The 23,828-nt window shown below is 25.6% G+C and overlaps 4 protein-coding genes across 6 annotated transcripts; 2 read left to right on the top strand and 2 right to left on the bottom strand.

Moving 5' to 3' along the window:
• Nucleotides 1-22: 22 nt before the first annotated feature.
• On the bottom strand, nucleotides 23-969 carry LOC127279257 (peptidyl-prolyl cis-trans isomerase NIMA-interacting 4). The gene is made up of 3 exons (XM_051301497.1): nucleotides 737-969; nucleotides 526-645; nucleotides 23-252 (listed from the first exon to the last, which is right to left on the bottom strand). Exons 1-3 carry the CDS (start codon nucleotides 839-841, stop codon nucleotides 94-96), a joined length of 384 nt encoding a protein of 127 aa, XP_051157454.1. The 5' UTR covers nucleotides 842-969; the 3' UTR covers nucleotides 23-93.
• A 482-nt stretch (nucleotides 970-1,451) lies between these two features.
• On the top strand, nucleotides 1,452-14,376 carry LOC127279254 (phosphatidylinositol 4,5-bisphosphate 3-kinase catalytic subunit delta isoform). The gene is made up of 10 exons (XM_051301494.1): nucleotides 1,452-2,125; nucleotides 3,283-3,741; nucleotides 8,555-8,989; nucleotides 9,064-9,494; nucleotides 9,603-9,893; nucleotides 9,975-10,253; nucleotides 10,353-10,625; nucleotides 10,728-11,042; nucleotides 11,131-11,596; nucleotides 11,669-14,376. Exons 1-10 carry the CDS (start codon nucleotides 1,982-1,984, stop codon nucleotides 11,798-11,800), a joined length of 3,225 nt encoding a protein of 1,074 aa, XP_051157451.1. The 5' UTR covers nucleotides 1,452-1,981; the 3' UTR covers nucleotides 11,801-14,376.
• On the bottom strand, nucleotides 3,763-6,389 carry LOC127279255 (protein Spindly). Its single transcript, XM_051301495.1, has 6 exons — nucleotides 6,006-6,389; nucleotides 5,592-5,892; nucleotides 5,382-5,502; nucleotides 4,992-5,301; nucleotides 4,760-4,916; nucleotides 3,763-4,697 (listed from the first exon to the last, which is right to left on the bottom strand). The coding sequence occupies exons 1-6, from the start codon at nucleotides 6,260-6,262 to the stop codon at nucleotides 3,915-3,917; spliced, it is 1,929 nt and encodes a 642-aa protein (XP_051157452.1). The 5' UTR covers nucleotides 6,263-6,389; the 3' UTR covers nucleotides 3,763-3,914.
• Nucleotides 14,377-14,734: 358 nt separating the features above from the next.
• Nucleotides 14,735-23,693, top strand: LOC127279253 (uncharacterized). 3 transcript variants are annotated; one of them, XM_051301493.1, is made up of 13 exons: nucleotides 14,735-15,055; nucleotides 15,880-16,062; nucleotides 16,455-16,793; nucleotides 17,289-17,517; nucleotides 17,798-17,973; nucleotides 18,080-18,336; nucleotides 18,432-18,617; nucleotides 20,311-20,489; nucleotides 20,564-20,858; nucleotides 20,972-21,097; nucleotides 21,182-21,468; nucleotides 21,655-21,747; nucleotides 21,916-23,693. In XM_051301493.1, exons 2-13 carry the CDS (start codon nucleotides 15,881-15,883, stop codon nucleotides 22,027-22,029), a joined length of 2,463 nt encoding a protein of 820 aa, XP_051157450.1. In that variant the 5' UTR covers nucleotides 14,735-15,055; nucleotide 15,880; the 3' UTR covers nucleotides 22,030-23,693. The 3 variants fall into 3 exon arrangements, with proteins under 3 accessions (XP_051157450.1, XP_051157448.1, XP_051157447.1); XM_051301491.1 differs by having other exon boundaries at nucleotides 15,877-16,062; XM_051301490.1 differs by lacking the exon at nucleotides 14,735-15,055 and having other exon boundaries at nucleotides 15,701-16,062.
• Nucleotides 23,694-23,828: the final 135 nt, after the last annotated feature.

Raw genomic sequence — 23,828 nt, 5'->3', positions numbered from 1 at the left:
ATGAACTTGAAGTCTTTAATGATTTTGATAATATACAAATTGTTTATTAAAATGAAAACGATAACAATTAGAAAAAGATATTTACAAAATTTTTCATTTTTTCCCCTCGACCATGATAATATGATAGCCAAATTTAGTTTTGACTGGTGGATCCGTATAAACTGGAGAGCCCAAATTTGAAATTGGAAGTGCAAATGCTGCTTCTTGAAAAGGACCAACCATAGATCCTCGTGTCATCCAACCCAAATCGCCCTAATGTTAGAAAGTCTCTTTAAAAATTTTTTTATCTATTTGATTTGAATTATTTTAATTAAATATATTTTTTAAATTAAAAAGAATTATGTTAAATAATATATAATCAAATTTAATTTTAAAAGAAAATGTAATTAAATTGATAACAGTGATTAATTTAAAATTTAAATATAAAAATGATGCTTTACTAATTATTTATTGAATTCAATTTTAAAAAATAAATTCCCTTTGAGAGCAATGATTTTTAAATAAACAAATACAAAGAAAACTCACCCCTGATCTTGCTTTATCTTCACTATATGCAGCAGCAACTTCATTAAATTTTTGTCCGGCTTTTAATTTTTCCATAGCTTCCAAAATTTTTGATTGCTTTTCACAAAGAATATGCCTAACCTAGAAAAAAATTATATAAATTAATTGTTTACTATGCAAATTTATTTTTTATCTTTTACATATAATAGAATAATAAAAATGTAATAAATACCTTGACTGCTGTTCCTCCTTTTTTGTCGGCTTTTCCTTTATCACTGTCATCAGCAGATTTTGATTTTCCTGCTTTAGCTCCACCTGCAGCTTTTTTCGGTGGCATATTCAACCTTTATTACTTAACTCCGAATTATATTAACTATTAAAAAATAGTCAAAAACAACGAAAAAATTAATTAAACAACAATTCAATATCCACGTGAAAATATTAAAACATGAAACGCACGGTATGTAATATAACAAGGTTTAGCCTTATTTGGACAAATAAGTCAGCTGACTTGCTATATGTCAAGCCATTGGTTACTGAGATAATTGCGCGAGTTTTTGAAAATTTAAAATAACATTATTATGTAGTAATATTATTTAATTAAATTTAATTTAATTTAATAAAAGATATATTACTTATATATTTTATTTATATTATATTATATAATAAATTATTATAATATTATTATTAAAATATATAAGAACAATTTATTCCGATAAATTTAAATAATGGCGAGATTAAAGATAAAGTGGGAAACTAATTTTGTACTATATTCTATTAGTAAAATATACACAATTAATTTCGATTTTTTATAACAAAATTATTTGTAACGGTTAGTTAGCAGTAACTTTTTTTATTTCTTTACTTTGAATTCAACCGCGCAACATTTTAAGATGAACGTCATTATTACCGAGATTTCATTGGATGAGATTTTTTTACCTGCGCTTGGTGGAACCTTGTTAGTTGGATCATGTTTAACTACTCCTCTCTTTAAAATGGTCAAATAATGTAAATATGTAATGGCCGCCTCGTGTTGTTTTTGCTTACAAGTGATAATTATTTTTCATTGAATATCAAATTACTATTGTGAAGAAATTATTCTTCAAGTGAAGTTTACAATACGTGAGAACGTGGCAATTTATTGTGTCGTGAATGATACAATTTTTTCAAATTTATTGTTGATGAAATTTAATGAAACGTGCTCGGCATAAGGGGGGAAAAAATGTAAAAAAATACTTTTTTGACACTTGCATTGTGCACATTTTTTTATAGGACTTACATAATGGACACAAGTCATGATTATATATTAATGCGAGAAAACAAGAGCAAGAGTTGAATTGAGGTTGGAAAAATGGAACACCCATTCCTAGAATTGTTTACCAACGGTTTGTGAGTCATAAATGTTATTTGTTCAACGTGGATTGGTAATTGGATTTTAATTCTTCGTGGAAAAAAAAAGAATAACAAGGCCCTCATCATGGTTCATACACCAAGTGCATATACTTATAATTTTTGGACAAAGACCCCAACAGAAGTTGTTGAACTCACATGTCTTATGCCAAATGGAGTTCTCATACCATTGGAAACAAATCGGAACACAACACTTGCCGAAATCAAAGAGGTAAACATTTCAGTTTAATTTTTTTATATATATACAATTTCTAATAAAATTTTACTATATATTTTTTTATATTTAATTTTTGTTAAAAAAAAAAAATATTTTTATATACGCAATATTTACATTTTTATATTAATTTTGGTTTATTTAAAAAAATGCATTTCTTAATAAAATGAAGATAATTTTAGTTTAATGATTTAAAAAATATTCATGTCATAATAATGGAAAAACTCGTGATAAATAAATAATGTTTTCTGTATTTAAAAGTTCCCAATCACAAGGAAACAGTGACGTTGTTATTGCGTAAAAAATTACGTATGTCTACCTTTATTTATAAATATTTATCTTTGTTTCGTAAGTTTTTCTTTTTTAAATTGGTTAATGACAATAATTTTAGAGACACTTATTTTTTTTTATAGTTTTTCCTTTTAACCCGATAAAAATCGAGTTCTTACAATTTTGTAAAAATGTTATTTTGTTTTATATTTTTCATAATATTTATCTTTTTTTTTTTTTTTGTTTTGATCACTTAATTATTATTATTTTTAAATGACGTGCAGGTTAAAAGAGTAAACAAACACGTTTTTTCTTAACTAATTCTATTTTAAAAATAGTTTTCTGTTTGTTTATTTAAAGGTGGTTGTTATGTAACAAAATTGTATTAAGTAAGAGGTTTTTTTTTTTGTTCGATAATTTGAAAAACATAGTTGGATAATAATAAACTGAAGCTATTTTTATGAATGAAATTTTTTCAGATAATATTAAAAATTTACTTTTTATAAAAGAATTAGATTACATAAAAGTAAATTAAATGAAAATTTCTTGGCGAACTTTTGGAACAAAAAAAAATTATTTTCTTTATCATCTTTATCATTACGTGAGATTAAAAAGAAAAAAAAGAAATATTATTGTTTCGTGAAAATACGATTTTATTACACGTGTCGTTGAATTATAACTTTAAAGCACATTGCCATAAATTATTAATATTTTTTTTTAATATTGCGTTTGACGTAAGAGAAATTGATGTCAAATTTATTTGTATTTTTAAATTTCATTTTTTAAAATTAAATGGAAGCAGTTGCTAAAATTTTTAATGGTAATTTTTTAGACTCGAATGTAATTATTTATTGTTTTAATTAATTTGAAATAAATGTTTGTAGGACTTATGGGACGAAGCAAGCAAATATCCTCTACATGGAACATTAAGAGATGCACCGTCATACGTCTTCTCGTGTATTAATGCAAATGCCGAGGCAGAAGAATTACGAGATGAATCGAGACGACTGTGTGATATAAAGCCATTTTGTTCAGTGTTAAAAGTAATTGAACGTGAGGAAGTGAAAGGAGATAGAAATTTAGATTCACAAATTGGTCTTCTCATTGGAAAAGGATTGCATGAATTTGCAGCCTTGAAGAATTCTGAGGTGAATGACTTTAGATGGAAAATGAGGGTCCTCGGTGATGAAATTGCACTTGGCCGACAAAAGAAATCATGGATTGAAAAAGTACAACATCAATATCCATTGAGGCTAGCGAATAGTCCAATTTTACCGAAACACATTGAATCAAGACTTCCCGATGGCAATATTGTGTTACTGACGAAATTCGAAAATACCGAGGTAAGATAATAAATTAGAAAATTAAAAAAGTATTTTTTTTTTTTATTAACGTACATAATATTAAAATATCAAGTGAAATAAGTGAAAATTTAGTTTCTAAAATCTTAAGATTAATTATAAATATCTTAACAGTTTTGTACAACATATATTAATTATTCATGAAAATTCTAAAATTACTTATGTGAATCACTGGAAATGTAAACAATCGGATAATTCATTTGCTTTGCTTTTAATTGACGTACATAACTCGATTGCGGTTCACGAGTATCATCTGAAAATTGTAAAACTTTTTTTTCCTTTGGTTCTTTTGAATATTTCATTGATTTTGATAATGCTGATTTTAAAATTGTCGAATTTCCAACAATATTCTGAATATTTTCCTTATTTGATTCTTTATTTGCCAATGAAATATGATTCATTTTTTGTTGAATATTATCTAAAGAAGAACTTGTGGAAACTGGTTGAAAATCTTCTATATCATCGTTGATTTCGATTTTTAAATTTGATGTATCAATTGGTTGTGTTATTGACATATCCTCTGTGTAATTTAATGTTTTAGATATTTTACTCATACTTTGTATATCATCACGATCAATTGGTTGTGTTATTGACATATCTTTAGTGAAATTTAATGTTTTAGAAATTGTATTCGATTTTTCCTTATTAGAATTGAGAATAACGGTTGAATCTAAATCAATACATGAATCATTTGTGGCATCTGTAAGAGACATTTCTGTTAGATTATTAATTGATTGTATTGATTGTATTAAATTCTCTAATGTGAAATTTGTCTCGTCGATTAATTCTCTCTGTAAACTTGATTCTGGTTCATCTTCAAATTCATCATCCACTTTTAAACTTTTTTGGTTCTTTTTAGTTTTTAATATTTCTTGAATTCCGCTCGTTGAATGATTTAGATTTTCTTGACATCGATTCTTTATCTCTGAGAGATTAGCCTAGAAAAAAAAGAGGAAAATTAGGTTTTCGAAAATTAAAAAAATAAAAATTAATTAAATACCTCTAAGGACAATGCCGAGTATTTCCAATAACGCAATCGATTTTTAATTTTATAGGAAAATTCCTCTTTAAGTAAAGTGCGAATTGAATTGTTTTCAATTTGTGTTTGTAATTCTTCGATTTCTTTTTTTTTCGATTTAAGTAGAGTTTGCAGATAACTGAAAAATAAGATAAAATTTAATATATAACAAAAAAAAAAAAAATGAATATATTTTTCAAAATTTTCATATTACTTCATATTGGAACTCATTTCTTGCTCCTTTTGAAATTCTTTGGTCTTCTTTTGTTCTTCTTTTAATGCATTTTCTAAATCTCGGATTCTTTTTCTATAAGCGTCGACAAGAGCTTCTTCCTGATCTGCGGTTTCGAGACAAGATTCTTCATATTCACGAATTAATTTCGCTTTTTCCATTTTTAAACTTTTTATTTCGTTTTCTTTTGCTTGAAAAGATCTTTGCATTTGAATATGACTGACACGCATTGATTTCATTTTTTCCATCATATTCTGTCGACGATCCTCCACTTCGGCAAACAATGAATTTCCTATTTAAAAAAAAAAAAACAATGAAAATTGATTATTGAGATCTTTCATTTTTTAAATAATGGAAAAATTTTGTTTATACCTTTTTGATGATCATTAAGAGGAGCCTGTTTGAGTGAATTTAATTCTATACGACAATTTGCAAGTTCTTCTTGAGTATTTTCGATAATTTCTTCCTTTTCATGCAAACGTGTTCGGAAATCCTGGAAAAGTATAAATTATTTTTGTGAAGAACTTAAGAAAGTAGTTTAAGGAAATCATAACAATAACATGACGTTAATTATTATATTACCTCTATTATTGTCTGTAAATTGGAGACTTGATTTTGAAGACTACTATTAATTGTTTCTAATTCAATAAAATTATTATCCCTGTCTTCTAAAATATTCATTAATTCTTTTACTTTACTATCATTATGTTCTGTTGTTTCCTCATAAATTGTTTCTTCTTCTATTGTTGGTAATACAAGTTTTTCTTGTTTTTTCAAATCCACATTTTCTGATTTCAAAATTTGAATTTCATCCACTTTAGAATGTAAATCATCTTCAATTTCTTTTATTCGAGATTGAAAATATTTCCTCTCTTCGTTGAATCTTTAATGTTTTTTATAAATTACAAATTAATGTTTATTTTATTAATAAAAACAAAAAATTGAGAATAATATTTTCACTATCAAAAATCAAAACACTATTTTAAATTTACTTACTTATTTGTTAATTTTTGAATTTCAGTATTAAGTGAATCTGTTCGTTGAGCAGATGCTTCTTCATAGAGATATTTTATTTCTTGATTCATTGCTTTAGTTGATTCCAATTCACGACGTAAAACATGAATTGTTTGTTGATATTCTTCATTGCTGCTTGTTAATTTAACCACTTGATTTCTAAGATTTGAGGCTTCTTCCAATGATTCATTTAATAATGAATCAGAACTAGTATTATTTGTAAATGATTTGTCACCCATTTTTGTGCGATTTATAAATTATTCTATTGTTGCAAATTGTTTTCTTTTTTTTTCCAATTAATAAGAATTTGTTTTGCTGTTTAAAAGGACTCGTTTATGATTTAACGGTTTTACGGTGAATGACCAAGACCAACGCGGTGACTGTAGATTGAAACACGAAGCCAAACGTTGTTTGCTTCGTCGGTAAAACAGAATTATTTAAAATTTAAACACGTTCAAAATAATTAGTTTTAATAATAATAAAAATTATTAATTATCAATAAAAATCGATGGAAAATATTTTATTAAAATTTTATTAATATTTAATTATTATAATTTTATAATTATATAATATAATTTAATTTACAATATTTAATTTATAATATTTAAATAATTATATTTATAAAATTATGTAATAATTAAATGCTTGGTCTGTCCTTCTGTCCTAACTTGAAGTTGGCCTTTTCTGATGATTTCACGAGTTTTTTTTGAATAGTAATCTTATGACGTGTCAAATTTTGACAATTCTTTTCAATTCTTTTTCTCATTTTTGCCAAAGTTGTATAATTCTGTTTCCAAATTTCGGAATAAGTTTCTTTAAAATTCCAAATTCGAAAATTCAATTCACGAAGCTGAAGTACACAACGTTTACCAACGAAATTTTTTTTAAAGTTGTATATTGATTCAAAAATTGTATACAAATACAAAAAATTTATGATGACAAAAAAGATGCGCCAGGAAATTTCGTACAAGATAGTAATTTGAAAAAAATTTATTTTTAAAAATTAATTTTTAAGGTACCAGGGGCCAACGAATACCTATTAAATATTAATTATAAAAACACAGGCCTCGAATCAACTTAAAGACACAAAAAAGTCGTTTTATTCGATTTATATTCCAAAAAAGTGGATTTGTTTTTTATTTTAACAAAAATATTTTACAGATTTTTAAATGAAAAATTTTTTTTTTAATAATAATCCTTTTCGAAGGGTTAAAGTTGAAATTATTTGAAATAATTAAATTTCAAAAGATATTGTTAATTTTCAAACAATTATTAAATTTTACAGAACTAAAAATAATTTATCAAACAATTTTTGGAAAACATTTTTCAAATTTAATTGAATTTTCAAAGATTTAAAATTGAGATTTTTGAAATTAATTGAAACTTTAAGTGATTTTTAATTAAAATTTTAGATGATTTCACTAAAAATTTATTAGAAAATGCGGACAAAATACAATAAATTTGAAAATCATTTTTAATTGAAAAATGGTTTCAGATAGTTAAATTTTCAAAGAATATTATTAAAATAGTTAAAAATAATTGAATTTCCTTAGAGTAATAAATGAAATTATTAAATTTCAAAAAAAAAAAAATTTTCGATGGAAAATTTTAGAAATAATTAAATTTTAGATGCTTTTAAATTCAAATTATTGAAAATTCAATTAATTTTTAATTCAATTTTTTGAGAATAATGAAATTTTATTTGATTTTAAATTTGGAAAATAATTGAATTTTAGTTGATTTTGAATTGAAAATTTTGGGAAATAATTGAATTTTAATTGAAATATTGGATAATAATTTAATTTAAGTTCATTTTTGATTGAAAATTTGGATAATTAATTTTGAATAGAAATTTTAGAAAATAATTGAATTTTATTTTATTTTAAATTGAAAACTTGGTAAATAATTAAATTTTAAATTGAAAATTTTGGATAATTATTGGATTTTTAATTGATTTTGAATTAAAATTTCGGGTAATAATTGAATTTTAGTTTATTTTGAATTGAAATTTTTAAAAAATAATACAATTTTATTGTGATATATTTTTTTTAAATTATAAACAATTGTTAAATTTCATAAAAAATTTAATTGAAAAATAATTTTGATATAATTGAATTTGTGATGTATTTCATTAAAATTATTAAAAATAATTAATTTAGTGAAGAATCATTTTAGTTCAAAATTTGTTAAATAATTGAATTGAAGAAGATCTGAAGAAGATCTACCTTTTATACTAAAAAAATGTATTTTATTTACATTTTTTTTCAAATGTAAAAAAAAAAATGTCGCATTTTATTAAAATAAGTCGATAAAAGTCGTATTTTTGAAAGAAGTCGGAAAATGTCGTATAATTCGAGGCCTGTAAACATATAATTTTCATTATTATCATTTAATATGTAATAATATTCTAATAAATTAAATTATTATTCATAATATTAATCTTTAATTTCTTTATAACAAACAATTAAATACTCAATTTGGCGCGCGTTTAATTTTGCTAGTTTATTTAGAATGTTGTTTTTATTTTTTAGACGTCATTTTCGTTTCAAATAACACATTCGACAACGCCACATCAATTGCTTGTGCAAATTTTAAATAAACGAGCAAACACATTGATGTCCCGAGGAGAGAGACCTGGTGACTTTATTCTCAAAGTTTGTGGACAAGAGGAATATTTAATTGGCGAATATCCTGTGCTGCAATTTATTTATATTCAAGAATCATTGTCAAGGGATATGACGCCAACTCTTTTGGTTCTCAATAGGGAAAAAGTGATTCTTGCTAATGAAAATGCATTTGATAATCCCGAGGTAGATACTCTTAAGCGTACAAGACCATCTTCATCGACATTGACATTGCGTAGAAAAGGCAAACTCATATCAGTTTGGAAAATTGAGGATCAATTTTCATTTACCGTCAATGGCATATGTAGACTTAATTGTGACGCAGCACATCGAACAGTTGAGGTGAGAGATTATTAAATTGAATAATAATTTTTAAAAAATAATTTGAATTTAATTTTTTATAATTTAATTATCAGATTGGCCTACAAGCGGGTCTCTTTCACGGTGGTAAATCGTTGTGCGAGAGTCGAAAAACCAAAGAAACTGTTGTCAATTTAGATGGGAGTTGCGAATGGGAGGAAACGCTCAAATTTGATATTAAAGTACGTGACATACCTCGAATGGCGAGGCTTTGTTTTGTACTTTATGAAATCAGCAAGACTGCAAAAGGACTGAAAAGCCGAAGACTAATGAAAGACTCAAAGCAAGAGTATTTTATCAATCCTCTATGCTGGACAAATACAACAATTTATGACTTTAAAAGTCAGTTGAAAACTGGCGCAATGACACTTTATACATGGACTTATGCTGAGGATATGCAGAATGAAGATTTGCTTCATCCACTTGGAACTGTTGTGTCAAATCCTCATATTGATCGTGCTGCCGCTTTAATGTTAACCTTTCCCAAGTAGGTCTTAAAATTCGTTTACAAATTATATTTTTAGTTTTCCTTGTTATTTACTTATTATTATACTTTATTGAAAGAAATTGAAAAAAAATATTTCCTTTACTTTAGTTATGGAAAAGATAAATCCGTTTTGTATCCATCGCCCGATAAAATGGTGGAGTATGCAGCGAAATTGCAAGAATCTTCAAATGAATCGATAGAAGAGGAACCGAGTCAAGAAACTGATGCTAATACTCAGCAACAGTTGGAGCATATGAGAACGTTAGTTGACAGAGATCCTTTACATGAGCTTCATGAACAGGAGAGGAAGACTATGTGGTGTTTAAGACGTCATTGTCTTCGTCAAATACCATCACTATTGGCAAAACTTCTTCACTGTGTCGAATGGAACGATCACAGGTACAATAATTTAATAATCATTTCAAATTATTAAAGGGCAAAAATAATTTTATTAATGTATTCTTTATATTTGTTAATTAGGGAGGTTGCAGAAGCCACGGCATTAATTCAACAATGGCCAAAATTACCCGTGGAACGAGCTCTCGAATTATTGGATTACGCTTACGCTGATCAAAATGTTCGAAGTTTTGCCGTACGATGTTTACATGATGTTAGCGACGAGGATCTCAGTTTATTTCTACTTCAACTTGTTCAAGCATTGAAACATGAAAATTATTTGTCATGCGAATTGACGGAATTTCTACTCAGGAGGGCACTTAATAATCAAAGAATTGGACATTATTTGTTTTGGCATCTACGGTATTTATTTTATCATTCATAACAAATTAATGAAAGAAGATTTAGTTTATTTAATTTTGTAAGAAACATTTTTTTAATAATATAATTTTGCTTTTAAAGATCGGAGATGCAAGTTGGCGCTGTTTCGGTTAGATTTGGTTTAATTTTGGAAGCTTATTGCCGTGGAAGTCAACAACATATGCGAGCACTATTCAAACAAATGGAATGTCTAGATAAATTAAAAACAAGTATGGAACAAATGAAATTGCGAGGAAAGGATCGTAAGGCCGTTTTACAAGCTTTTCAAGATTTTATTCAAGAGCCCCATTGTCAAGATACACTATTGAATGTTCTCAATCCATTGGATCCTGTCTTCAAATGGAATCGAATCAAGTAACAATTTTTCTTTTTATTCTTTTAATCGTTATTTAAAATTTTTTCTTTAATATAGAAACAAAATTGTTTTATAGAGAATAAAAATGATTGAATTTTCAGAATCGAAAAGTGCCGAGTAATGGACAGTAAGAGACGACCACTTTGGCTCGTTTTTGAAAATATCGATCCTTTTGGCGATGATATTTATTTGATTTTAAAATACGGCGATGATTTACGACAAGATATGTTGACATTGCAAATGCTTCGAATTATGGATAAATTATGGAAGAGAGAAGGATTAGATTTACGTATGAATCCTTATGGTTGTATTTCAACTGAAAATCGAATGGGTTTAATTGAAGTTGTTCATAATGCGGAAACAATTGCTAATATACAAAAAGTTAAAGGCATTTTTTCAGCTACTGCCGCCTTTAAGTGAGTTTAACTATCAATTATTAATTATTTTATTTTAATTTAATTTAATTAATTAATTTTCTTTATATTTGTTATTAAATATCAATAGGAGAGGATCGCTTTTAGCATGGTTGAAGGATCACAATCAATCCGAGACGGAATTAAATAAAGCAATTGAAGAATTTACATTGAGCTGTGCGGGCTATTGTGTCGCGACTTATGTCCTTGGTATTGCTGATCGACATTCGGACAATATTATGGTGAAAAAAACGGGACAATTATTTCACGTGGACTTTGGTCATATTCTTGGACATTTTAAAGAGAAATTTGGATTTCGACGTGAACGTGTTCCTTTCGTATTAACGAATGATTTTGTTCATGTGATTAATAAAGGACAAACAAAAAAAGGTGGACAAGCCGTTGAATTTCAACGTTTTCAAAATTATTGCGAGCAAGCATTTCTCGTTTTAAGACGTCATGGTGGTTTGATACTTTCCCTTTTTGCAATGATGATCTCCACTGGCCTACCAGAACTCTCATCGGAAAAAGATCTCAATTATTTGAGAGATACTCTCGTAAGTAATAAATTATTTTCTAAATTTAAATTCACTGAATTTTTTTTTTTTTAATCTCTAAATCTTTTTAAGGTTCTCGAGATGTCGGAAAGTGAGGCACAATTGCATTTTAGAAGTAAATTTGACGAAGCTCTTTGCAATTCGTGGAAAACTTCGCTCAATTGGGCCTCGCACAACATGTCAAAGAATAACAAGACGACGTAATTTATGTTCGTTCCTGTCCGGTAAGACTGTCTCGTTTTTAATCGTTATTAATAGATAATTCTTTTGAAACGAGAATTATTCATTTCATGAGTATTTTTTGCAATTTATGATTTATTATTCTATATATATATTGTTTCAACGTAATAGAGAAAAAAAAGAAAATTCGAAAAGTTCTGAAAAAAAATAAAGATAAAAGAGTAATCGTTAAATTTTTTTGCTGGACAAATGTCTTTGGGCTCTTTAAAAAAAAAAATCTTTAATTAACTTTTGGACACTTATTTGAATTTGTTTCTAGCATTGTGATAATTTTAAAAGCAATATTAACTTGGCTAGAACGCATCTTCTTTTTTTTCCCCGTGGACTTATTTAGTGACTATAATTATGTAGATAAATGTGTTCGATCTTTTTTTTTTTCTGGAAAATATCGATTTCTACAATTAAATGAGAAAATCGTTTAAGGTCGCGCTAATTATTTCCCTCTTTTCTCGAGAAAGTTTAGACTATTTGTCTGTTTGTCGATGCAAATCAATTCATTAATGCGAATTATTAGATTAATTAATTTGAAAAAAACAATAATTTTCTTCAATATTAAAAATAAGAAAAGTTAAAAGTTAATATTTAAAAAGAAATGTAAAATTTTTTCAAATTCGCATCACTCGAATTTGTTTTTGTTGTAGCGAACAGAAATTTATACTGTGAATTTCGTCGACTGATATTGAATGGGTGGAAAGAATGAGGATTAGTAAATTTAGATTGTAAATAAATAAGAATAATTCGTCGTAAGTCTGTTCGTGCTGCGATATGATTAGTATGAATGACGATTGATAGGAAATGAACCAATTTCAATAAAAAAGAAAACAAAAATAAAATAAAATAAAATAAAAAAAAAACGTAAGGAAAAATCAACGTTTTTCTATAAACTTCATTCGAATTGTGAAGTTATTAATTTTTACAAAGGAATTCATGTAAAATCTGTGATAAAAAAAACTACAACAGAAAGAAATTTAATATAATTTTTTTTTTTTTTTGCACTTGAAACAATTTATTTGACTTTTGGTTCAGTTCCGCTATAATTGTTTCATTGCCCAGATTAGTCGTTTTGCTGGGTTTTTTCAAAACTCTAGGCAAAAGTATTAAGATTTACATTCTATGAAAAGTATTCTATTAAAAATTAAGAATATTCGACTCATTGATGTGATATAAAATAATTATTTTCAATGAGGAAATAAAATTTAAAATATTTTGCTCTAAATTTATAAAAATATAAAAAAAAACTAAATTTATCATTACGTAGTAAATGAAGTAACTTTTTTTAATTTTATAGTTTTATAAACTTTGGTTGTTTTTTTGGTAATTTGTCATCAATGGGTTGAAAATACTTAAAGCTAGTTCGACTTGACTGGATAGCTGAGAAAAATTATTTAAATTTTCTCGTATAGCTTTTCGCAAGTATTTAAAAAATTTGTTTCCGTTTTGGAATCAAAATTTTGGGTGATTTTTGACATAGTTGACTAGCACAGTTTTCAAACAAATATATATATATATAATAAATAAAAATTCAAGAAATGAGTTTTGAATGTTTGGATAAAAATATGTTACATAATTAATGGAATTTAAATTTAATTAAACAATTTAAATTACATATTAATTCAATAATTAAAATTGTTTATTAATTAATGATTATCTTAATTAATTGTCCAAACTTTTCGAAACACATTTTTGCTTGAATGATATAAAAAAAGGTGATAATTAGAAAAAATTTAACTTAAAGTCGTATATTCTACTCAATCGGACAGTACTGGTCTTTATAGTGCTGTAAAAAAAATTTTCATTTCTCAACATTGTTTCTAAGATTTCGCAAAGTTCTCTTAGATAATAAAACAATTCTCAAGGTTTTCTTTTCATTATTTGGAAGTTTGGAACTTTCAAATAGAAAAAGTTGGATTAATAACAATAATGAAAAATTGTACATTAAAAATATTAATTTAAGAATCAAATCATTTTCAAGTTTTGAATAAATTTCTTCATTATTACAAATAATATTTTTCAGTATAAAGAAGTAATTAATTTTAAAGAAGAAATTTAATTTTAAACACAATCTTGCAAATATTTACAGCGACAACTTTTTAATCCACTTTTTCTCATTAATAAAGTAACTTGAAAATTTGTATAGCACTAAAAATATGCAATTTAAAGTAGAAAATTTTTTTTCTAATCTTAGGATTAATTTCTTTTTTAGTTCGAGATTAGTTCAAATTGATTATTTCTCTTTTTTTTCTTGTGAGGCCTAAATAATTAGAAATCGGAAAATAATTTCATTTTTGATTTCATATTGAAAAGCGCTATTTAAAATTTTCAGTGTTTAAAAAAAATATCGTATTGTGAAGTGTAAGAATGATATGACTTGTGGTAACTGATTTTTTTTTTTTTAAATAATTAATTTTCGTTATAATTTTAATAATATTGTAAATACCTTCAAACATATTCAAAATACCAAACTCATTGTATGTCTGCGCTATTTATAAATTCACTGTACGAAGTAACGAACAAAATAAAAGCGTAATATGTAATATACATTTTTAAGGAGATTTTTATTATTATCAGTTAACATTTCAAAAATTAATTATACTCATTATTTAAAATTTTTTAAATTTGAATTAATTCAAAGATAGCTTGAAGTTGCCTACAAATCAAATTCCGTATTTGTATTGGCAACACTGCTGATCTTTTATTTAACCTACATTTTATATATATTAATTTGAAAATTTCCACCTAATAAAATTATAGAAAGAATAATTTTATTTGAATTAAAAATATTTAATTTCAATTTTGTAAATTTGATAAATCACTAATGTGTTCTTTTTTTAATTTTTCAGAATTTTGATTTAAAGATACGCGCCAATTTAACGGAACCGGAAACGCATGCGCAGGAAGTTGACATTTTTTTGGCAGTCGGCCCTGCACCGTTTATGTAAAAAGATTGCTTACGTTAAAAAAAGTGTCAGATTTTTTTATAGTTGCAGATCTAAATTTATAAAGTTGACGAATAACTATTTTACCTCGTGTCTCCATGTGTTAATGGAGAAAGAGTGAGATTGTTGTGACAAAAAAGTTTAAAAAAAAAATAATAAAACAAGTGCCAGGAAATGAAGAGAGCCTACAACATTATCAAATAAATTTATGAAACGCAATTTCATACGATTACATTTAATTAAAAAAAAAAGTTCATTATCGAACTTGAGATTTATCCTAATTGTAAGTAAATTTTATATTTTTCATTTATGTTCACAATAGAATTTTATTACCTCATTCATGTTTTTAGAAAAATACTTTTTTACGCGACTGAAAACAAATCTCTTATGGCGGATTCATTTTAACCTATACATTTTATTCCATATAGATTGTTATTAATTTTAAAAGTAAAATTTAAAAATATACATGAGGTAATAGAAAATTTTATTTAAATCGTCATTTTTTCAAGTATTTGTATGGAGGTTATGAAATTTGTATAAGGATTCAAAAGGCAAATACTTAATCCTTTCGCAGTGTTTACATATTGCTGATGTAATATATTTGGAATAGATTATCGATAATATATGTTTCACGGATTAAAAAAAAAAAGTAGAATTACGACGTTTAGTCACAATTTGAATAAATTTACAATATCCTTCGAGTTTGAAAACAAGATAAATGAAAAGAGGTTATAATTTTAAAATACATATATATATTGCAAATGGTAATAATGTTTTTAAAAGGGGGAGAGAGCAAAGGGAGAATTGCAAAATGAGCAAGGTCTTCTCTTAAATCAAGTTTCACGCAGACTTCAACAACCTTCCTCCTATTCCCTCTCTATTTTATTTCTTTGAAGGGGGGATATGTATATTTTTAGATGTGAACATGTGCTTCAGTTCACGAGATTCAACCTTTAGTTTAAAATTTCATTACCTCCAGAATTTTGAGAAAGAGAACATAGTCTTGAATCGTGATAATTTCCATTTGTTGATAGATTTTTCAAAATTTAAATACTTATGCTATTTAACAAAATAATAATAATAGTTAATCATGGTTTTAACTAGAAGCATGTCAAAAGAACGTCAACAGCGAAATACAAGATCACGATCATTGACTCCACAAGTTTTAAGTCAAAATCTCGTGGACTCTGAAACAACAGAACATCACTATGATCTCAGAAAAAGAAGTCGTGAGCGATCTTATACCCCCGGGGAAGTATCGAGCAGCCGAAGATCAAGTTCAAGATCACTGTGAGTTTTTACAGGAGAGAAAAGCTAATCTGTCATTCTTTGTTTTTCTTCTTTTTTTTTTGTAAATAAAAGAAAATTTATATTTAGAAATTAGGTTTCTAAAGAGCAATTTTTATGTTCGAGAAATCTCAATAAATAAATTTTAACGACAGGAGGGAAAAAAAAAAAAAATGATTTTGATTATTGGAATGTTTTGTTGATAAAAAAAATATTGCATCAGGTTTATTTTAACTTTTCTTAGACATATACGAAAGATAATTTCTTTTGTAATTTTCGAAATCATTCAACTTAAATGTTTAAAAAAATTTTTTAATTATTTATAAATAAAATTATAATTTTTATAAATTAATTTTTATTATTGTACAATTTATGTGAAAAAAATTTTGCAACAGACAAGCAAATGCTACAAAAAATAAAGAACAAAATATGGATATTATAAATGAACGAGAAGATGAATTGGAAAATCAAAAAGAAATTCAGGAAAATATTAACGAAAAAAAACCAGAACGACGTTCGGAGCGACAACGTGTTAAGAAACAAACAGTTTCAAACGGACAGAATGAAGTCAAAGATAATGTAGCTAATGCAAAAATTGAATGTAAAAGAAAGAGTGTTACACCGAAAAAAATGTTGACCAGCGATTATTCCTCTGAGGAAGGAGAACGAGAAGATCCTCCAAGTCGACCGGGATCTGCATATGAAATTTACAAAAAAGCCGGTGAATGGTGGAAGTAAGTTTGAATTTTTGTTATTATAAATAAAAAAAAAAAAAAAAAATTAGTTACAGAATGAAAATTTTAATAAAAAAAAAAGTGAAAAAATAATTTAAAATTTGTAATTACAAAAAAAAAATATTTTTTAATTATAGCAGATAAAAGATAAAAATAAAGATTATTTTACAAAAATTGTATTAAAATTTAATTAATTTTTTAAAATCTTAATTTGAAAAATACTTTTCGTATAATTGAAAATATCGATAAATTAGAAATAAGATTGAATTATCGAATAGTTTGTTTACTTTATTTCATAAATAAAAATATTTTGAATGCCCTCTATAGAAAATTCAAGGAGGTCATAAATATTTCATATTCTATTAATATTGGAGAAGTTTTCGATTATACATTTTTCTAATTTAGCTCTGTAATTTTGTTGTTGTTTTTTTTTTTTTTTAATTTCTTCAAAAGAAAAATGTTCTTTTTTTCTAAAATAGACGTTTATCATTGCAGTGTTTATCCTAAAACCGATTACACGTATTCTCGTGCATCGCAGTGTCGTTACGAAATTGCTCCAGGCATTTTGGCTATGCCTAATATGTCCCGACGTTCAATTCATTCCGATTGCAGTAGCACGCACGGTAGTTCCATATCAAATAGTCATCAAAGTTTAAATCTCGAAACTGGCGAAACTCATAGCAGCGAATTTGCCGATATTTCCTCAATAAAACAAGATAACATGGTACGTTGTTTTTTTTCTCTTTAATTACATATTTTATTAAATTATTATTATTTTTAAAATAAAAAAAAAAATTTTCTCGATTAATCTCTTGATGTGATAAATTTTTATTTTACGATTAATTAAATACTTTAGGTTGTTGATAGTGTTTACAATTTTTTTGTTAATTAGCTTTATTTCTGATAATGTTATTTTGTTAATTATAATAATTAATATTTATATTAATATTATTTATTCAATTTTATTTAATTATATGATTTAATTATTATTATTATTTTTTTAGAGAATGGAAAATGCTTCTCATATACATCATCAGGCTCATACCTCAGATTTTTCAGGGAAATCATCAATACTTTATAAAAGAACACATGTTGAACAGTATACATCACATCGAGAAATAGTTTATGATTCTAATCAATTATCTCCTCACTTATCACCAATTATATCTCCCGAAGAGAGGTTTGTATAAACTGAAATACTATACTTTTAAGAAAGTAATTTTTTTTAAACAAAAAAATTTGAGTCAAATTATAAAAAAAAAATATTATTTTTTCAAAAAAAACAGGTATAAATCAAATACAACTTTCATCGCGCGTAAATATGGTCATTTATCACAAGCAGATTCCGATACAGAATTAGATGAAGCAATAACCAGGACAAATACGGTGAATTCAAATGAAAAATCAAAAATTTCTAATCTATTTTTAAAAATCGTGTCAATTATTACGACAATATTTATTGGAACTTTAAGCTTTGTTACATTAGGTATCTTTCAAAAGAAGGAACAATTTACTGCTAGTCATAACTATCAACGATATCAAGGTGAGCTTTTTTTAAAAATATTTGCAAGCAATTTTTAATTCTATTTATGTAAATATATTAATGTTAAAATAATTTTTAAAATTTAACCATTACAGAATCAATCTGGAGTCGTTTGTGGAAAGTGTTTGATCATATTTTTGAAAAAGTTTATTTATTTTTAGTTAACATGATGTTATTAGATTCGTGGTTTTTAAGTCGATTAATGAAAATAAGACAATACATTCAAGGAAGACGTAATAAAATTTTTTGGATTGCATTATTGCCACTTCTTTTTTTGGCTGGTAAGTAATTTAAAAAAAATGCGGTTTCGGAAAATTTCTACAAAGAAAAATTACGAGAAATTTTATTTTTAATTCGTTTTTTTCTTTATCTTTCAAGCATTAAACTTTCTTTTTTTTCTCACTAAAATTGTAGCGCGGTATTTATCTTCTTTTTGTTTCAGGAGCTTACGTTATGCAAAAATATACTTTTACATGTCTGGATTATCTGAAAAATGTTCAAAACGACGTCACTGAGACGTCACAGCGTGTTATTAATGACATTTATGATATATCATTTATTGATTATGAACTTTTCATAAAATATTTCACATTTTATAAAAATTTTTCGTTGCCCCAAATACCAAGTGTGAACGTGTCTCTACCCGAAATTGGGTGGAATATTCCTTGGTAATTTTTTTCGAAAATTTTCGCGAGAAAGTAAAATTATGGTTTTTGTTTCTTTATATTACTAACAGTTTTTTGTAACTAACGAGTTTTTTTTTTAAAGAGGTACTTAATTACCTTCTGAATAGTGTTGATTTTCAATGATTTAGACATGTTTTCTCTCATACGTGTAAAAGTATTGAGTTTGATAGATATTGTTGTGTTTGCATTTTATTTTAGAGTTTGGTGTTTGGTTGCTTTAATTACCTTAGCTTTAAAGTATTCTTTCTGAAGTACTTTCAAAAAAAAAAAAAATTAATATATAAATAAAAAATGTTTATATTTAGAAAACGTTAAATTAAAAAATAGAAATAAATATTTATTTTGTTAAATTGGTTGATTTGAAAAAATAAATTTTTTTGGTCATTGTTTTAATACAATTTAAAATATTAATATGAATGCTTTTGAAAAATGAAGGATACTTCTGTGAATTTATTAAAATTTTGTCGTATCTTTTTGTATCAATTTATAGTCACTTTGTCAATAGCCAAAGTTATTTCACCAATGATTATATATGCCTTTATTATGGTGCCTTTAAAAAGTGATAAATCATTTTTTTTTTAATGAAATAGTCTATAGGTTGAGCATTTTTAGTGTAAGTTTATAAAAATACTAATAATGTTGTGTTTTTGCTTGTTACTAAAACTAGTATCTCAGTCACAGTTCCTTAAATTCTTATAAAATCACGAGGCTTTATAGTTTATATAATTTTATACAGTGGGCATTTTAAATAATAGTTACACAATTTTCTCGATATAATTCTCGGGGAAAAAAAACTGAATTTGTTTTCAGTTTAAACAAACTGCTTGAAAGTTTCTTTTTTAATTAAATTTTATTCAATTAGAAATGAATTTTTCTAATTGAAACACGTTCACTCTTTTTTTTTGCATTTATAATTCCTTTGAAGATCAACAAAGGGGTATTTGTCAAAATATAAAAAATCGTATCATTAAAAAAAAAAAAAAAATACAATTCTTGGTGACGTCGTAAAGTTTTCAGTATAATGGACATTTAAAAGATGCAGATATAATGGGAGAAGGATAGATGGAGGCTAAATCCGGAGATGATACAAGAATTCATGATTGAAGCAATATTTGACTGGTGAGTTCCTTCGTCTATCCTTCTCTCAGTTAACGTATATTGTTCCTTCACAAAAGTTTTCCAAGACACACATACAAAGATAATTTATTATATTAGCGAAAGTTTTGAAAAAAAAAATTAACCCTCTTTTTTTAATTATATAAAAACGAGATAAAAAATATTGTTACAGGATTCTGGTGTCTACCACGATTTTTCACAAAACAAACCGAAGAAATAGTGCCATCTTTTTATAATACGGCGAAAGAAGGATTTATCGTCGACACATCGCGAGAAGAAGAAATGAGATCACTTCTTCAAATTCTAACTGATAAAGTTCAACGATTAGAACGCAAAGATATGATGCAGACTGTAAGTTAAAATAATTTTCTAAAAATTTTAGTGTTAATTAAATTATTGTGATTAATTTTGATTTTATTAAATAGGAACATTTGAAAAATTTTACACAAGTAATTGAAAGTTTAAAGAATGAAAAGAATTACGAGACAATAAATGCAATGAAAGTGGAATTTGAAGCGTTACGCGATAATTATTTTCAACTAAAATCCTGTTGCGATTCAAATGTTCAAAAATTAACGGACGAAGATATTGAAAGTCACATCAATAGAGTTTTAGCTGGTTATTTCGGTAGTTCCACTTCAAAGGAAGAATTGTCTCGAGTCATGCAGAGTTTATTATTAATACGAGAAAATGACAATATACAAAAGGAAACAGTGAAAGGTTTGTAATTTAAAAGTAAAGCTAAAAAAATAATTTAACAATGCAATAAACTTTTCACGGGAGCGTATAGTTTATTGAAATAATTTAAAATTGATTACAAATTTTATTGATAGAATCAGAAGTGGAGAGAATAAGAGGCGATGTATCATTGGAGGACATGAGAAGAATTGTTAAAGAAATACTCAAGATTTATGATGCTGACAAAACGGGAAGAGTTGATTATGCATTGGAATCAGCAGGTGGATAATTCAAAGAGAAATTTATAGTTTTTTCTTAAAGAGAGAAGAATGAAAATTTATTGTTTCTTTTTTTTTTTTTTGCAGGTGGACAAGTAATCAGTACACGATGTACACAAGGATATAATGTTAAAACAAGAGCTTATAAGCTATTTGGTTTAACATTGTATTATGAAAGTAATGATCCTCGAACTGTGATACAGGGAAATACTTTACAACCTGGCGCATGTTGGGCTTTTCAAGATTTCCCTGGCTATTTATTAATTAAATTACGCAATTTTATTTATGTCACTGGTTTTACATTAGAGCATGTTCCCAAGTCAATTTTACCGAATGGCGACATGAGAAGTGCACCGCGCAAATTTAACGTTTGGGTTTGTTAAATTAATATATTTTAAATTTATTTCTATTTTTTATATTTATTTAATTGTAAGTGTTCTATTTTTCAAATTTTATTTCTTTGACTTTTTTTATTTCATTTTCTCTTTTACTTATTTTTTTTTCTTTAATTACTATTTACTTACTATTGTAAAATATTTTTATTTTAATTTTAATTTCAGGGATTGAAGCATGAAAATGATTTGGAACCCGTTATGTTTGGAGAATACGAGTTTCTTGACACTGAAGATAATTTACAATACTTTCCTGTTCAGGTTCGTTATTAAAAAAAATAATTTAGCTTAATAGTTAATTTAAATATATTAAATAGCTATATTTAATATTATATAGGTAATTAAAATTTTATTTTAATTTTTAAATTATGTTTTCTTTTATTAAATTAGTTTCATTTTAAAAAAATAATTGTTTTTTCTTTTCCACAGAATATGACGATAAAAACAACATACGATCTGGTGGAATTGCGAATACACAGCAATCATGGTCAACTTGAATATACTTGTTTATACAGATTTCGAGTCCACGGACGAATATTGTGAGTGACAAAAAAATCATAAAAATCAAGACAAAGAAAGTTCCATTATTTCTTAGTGATGAAATGAGCAGCATTATAATGTCTTTATAATCCCATCGTGCCTTTGGCTGCAGTATTTATTGTTCCTTACCACCAATGAAAGTGGAAAATTTAATATCGCACAGAATATTGGACGCACATGAAAGTTATCTTTTTTTTTTTTATTTTGTTTTTTTGAATATTGAACGTGTGCGATCTATTTCTTTTTTTTCAGATAAGAAAGACGATTTCAGGGCTAGGCGTACATTATAATTATATATAATAGTGTAAAAATGTATTTTTGTAAAAAATAATATTCCTTTCAGGATTGTTCTTATACGAAACTTATAATTTTAGAATGCGTTAGACTGAATTCCCAAATAGTTACCTCGAAACTAAGAATTCATGAATAATCTAATTTTACGATGCAACATCGAACGAAAAACATAAACAAACTGGCGAGACAGTACAAATTGTAAAAAAAAAAAGAAAATGAATTAGAAAAATCATTAACTAATTAGAATAGAAATATATAATTATATATTCTTGATGCACTTGTTGCAAGGCATTGGATAGAATTGATATATAGACAAAAATAAATTTTTTTAATTATTATTATTATCATCGAAATAATTTTATTTATTTAGTTCGAAATCTCGAGTTTATTTATTTAGTTTTTCAAATGATCCCTAGGATTAAAAATTTTCCAAAGTTATTTAATATTAGTTTAGAGTCTTATTAAAACGACTACTGTATCTCTATTATTACTAATGTAGTTTTCTCATTTTGGAAACTAAGTTTCTAAGCTCTTTCTTTTTTTTTTTTTTTTTAGATATATAGATATTCAAAATATCGATTAAAATCTATTTAATGCCTTGACTTGTAGCTCGAGAACTATTAACAAATCACGCTTTTACAAAGATCTATTTTTAAGATATATTCGTATTTATATATATATATACCAGAAAAATATTAATTCTTATTTCTGGACAAAATCTAAAAATTATAAAATATTATAAAATTGACATGAAAGTCTATAAAAATTGTAGAAATTAGAATTAATAATTTTCGAATCAGCGAATCGTATAAAAATAGAAAATCGTCCTTCATTTTTATGTAGGTCATATTTATTATTATTACAAAAATCAAAAAAAGAAATTTCATTGCTTTTTTTCTTGATTGAGAATTTAGTGTTAACTATAAAATATATTTTTTATTTCAAAATTCATTTCACTTTGCAAATAGTTTCATTGAAGTACCAAGCACTTGTTTAAACTGAACTTATTGCCTCTTTACAAGAAAATCATATATTATAGTGAGATTTTGCATAATAAATGTTTTTTTTAAAGACTGTAGACTGATTAATTTATATTAATTTTAACTGCAGAAAAAAAAGTTCATGTGCGGCTTGACATATTATACTTAAAAAAAAAAAAAACTAAGTGAAAAATTATTGTTGAAATTTCGAGAATGTGACATATTTTTTATTATTTATCGAAATCATTTAAAGAGAGTGAAAAGCTTTTTCTTTTCTATGTGTGTCATACTATAATAAATATTTGTAAACCAAGCATAATAATATGCACGAAAAAAGAATTGTAAGAATTATTACCAAATTTGTGAATAAAAAAACTTGTGAAAACAAAAAAATATTTAATATTATTCAATAATTATAATTAATAATAATATTAAACAAGAAATATGTCATTTAATTCATTAATAATACGTTTTAAATTACTTTATTTGAAATTTAATTTGTTTTTTTTTTCGAAATTTTTTAAATAT

This window comes from Leptopilina boulardi, unplaced genomic scaffold, assembly GCF_019393585.1.
Source record: "Leptopilina boulardi isolate dan_hultmark-lab unplaced genomic scaffold, ZJU_Lbou_2.1 LbouV2_214, whole genome shotgun sequence".
NCBI classification, from domain to species: domain Eukaryota; kingdom Metazoa; phylum Arthropoda; class Insecta; order Hymenoptera; family Figitidae; genus Leptopilina; species Leptopilina boulardi.
The sequence above is the reverse complement of the archived record's forward strand: the minus strand, read 5'-3'. Positions and strand labels throughout refer to the sequence as shown.

Excerpts from the sequence above, each read along its gene's own strand:
- LOC127279257 (XM_051301497.1), bottom strand. The coding sequence starts at position 841 with ATGCCACCGAAAAAAGCTGCAGGTGGAGCTAAAGCAGGAAAATCAAAA. Across the intron at positions 646-736 it reads AAGGAGGAACAGCAGTCAAG|GTTAGGCATATTCTTTGTGA; the intron begins GTATTTATTACA and ends ATTTTTTTCTAG. Across the intron at positions 253-525 it reads AAGATAAAGCAAGATCAGGG|GGCGATTTGGGTTGGATGAC; the intron begins GTGAGTTTTCTT and ends TTCTAACATTAG.
- LOC127279254 (XM_051301494.1), top strand. The coding sequence starts at position 1,982 with ATGGTTCATACACCAAGTGCATATACTTATAATTTTTGGACAAAGACC. Across the intron at positions 10,626-10,727 it reads TTCAAATGGAATCGAATCAA|AATCGAAAAGTGCCGAGTAA; the intron begins GTAACAATTTTT and ends TTGAATTTTCAG. Across the intron at positions 11,043-11,130 it reads TCAGCTACTGCCGCCTTTAA|GAGAGGATCGCTTTTAGCAT; the intron begins GTGAGTTTAACT and ends AAATATCAATAG.
- LOC127279255 (XM_051301495.1), bottom strand. The coding sequence starts at position 6,262 with ATGGGTGACAAATCATTTACAAATAATACTAGTTCTGATTCATTATTA. Across the intron at positions 5,893-6,005 it reads ATTCAAAAATTAACAAATAA|ATTCAACGAAGAGAGGAAAT; the intron begins GTAAGTAAATTT and ends AAAACATTAAAG. Across the intron at positions 5,302-5,381 it reads TCTTAATGATCATCAAAAAG|GAAATTCATTGTTTGCCGAA; the intron begins GTATAAACAAAA and ends TTTTTTAAATAG.
- LOC127279253 (XM_051301490.1), top strand. The coding sequence starts at position 15,863 with ATGGTTTTAACTAGAAGCATGTCAAAAGAACGTCAACAGCGAAATACA. Across the intron at positions 21,469-21,654 it reads CGCGCAAATTTAACGTTTGG|GGATTGAAGCATGAAAATGA; the intron begins GTTTGTTAAATT and ends TTTTAATTTCAG. Across the intron at positions 21,748-21,915 it reads TACAATACTTTCCTGTTCAG|AATATGACGATAAAAACAAC; the intron begins GTTCGTTATTAA and ends TCTTTTCCACAG.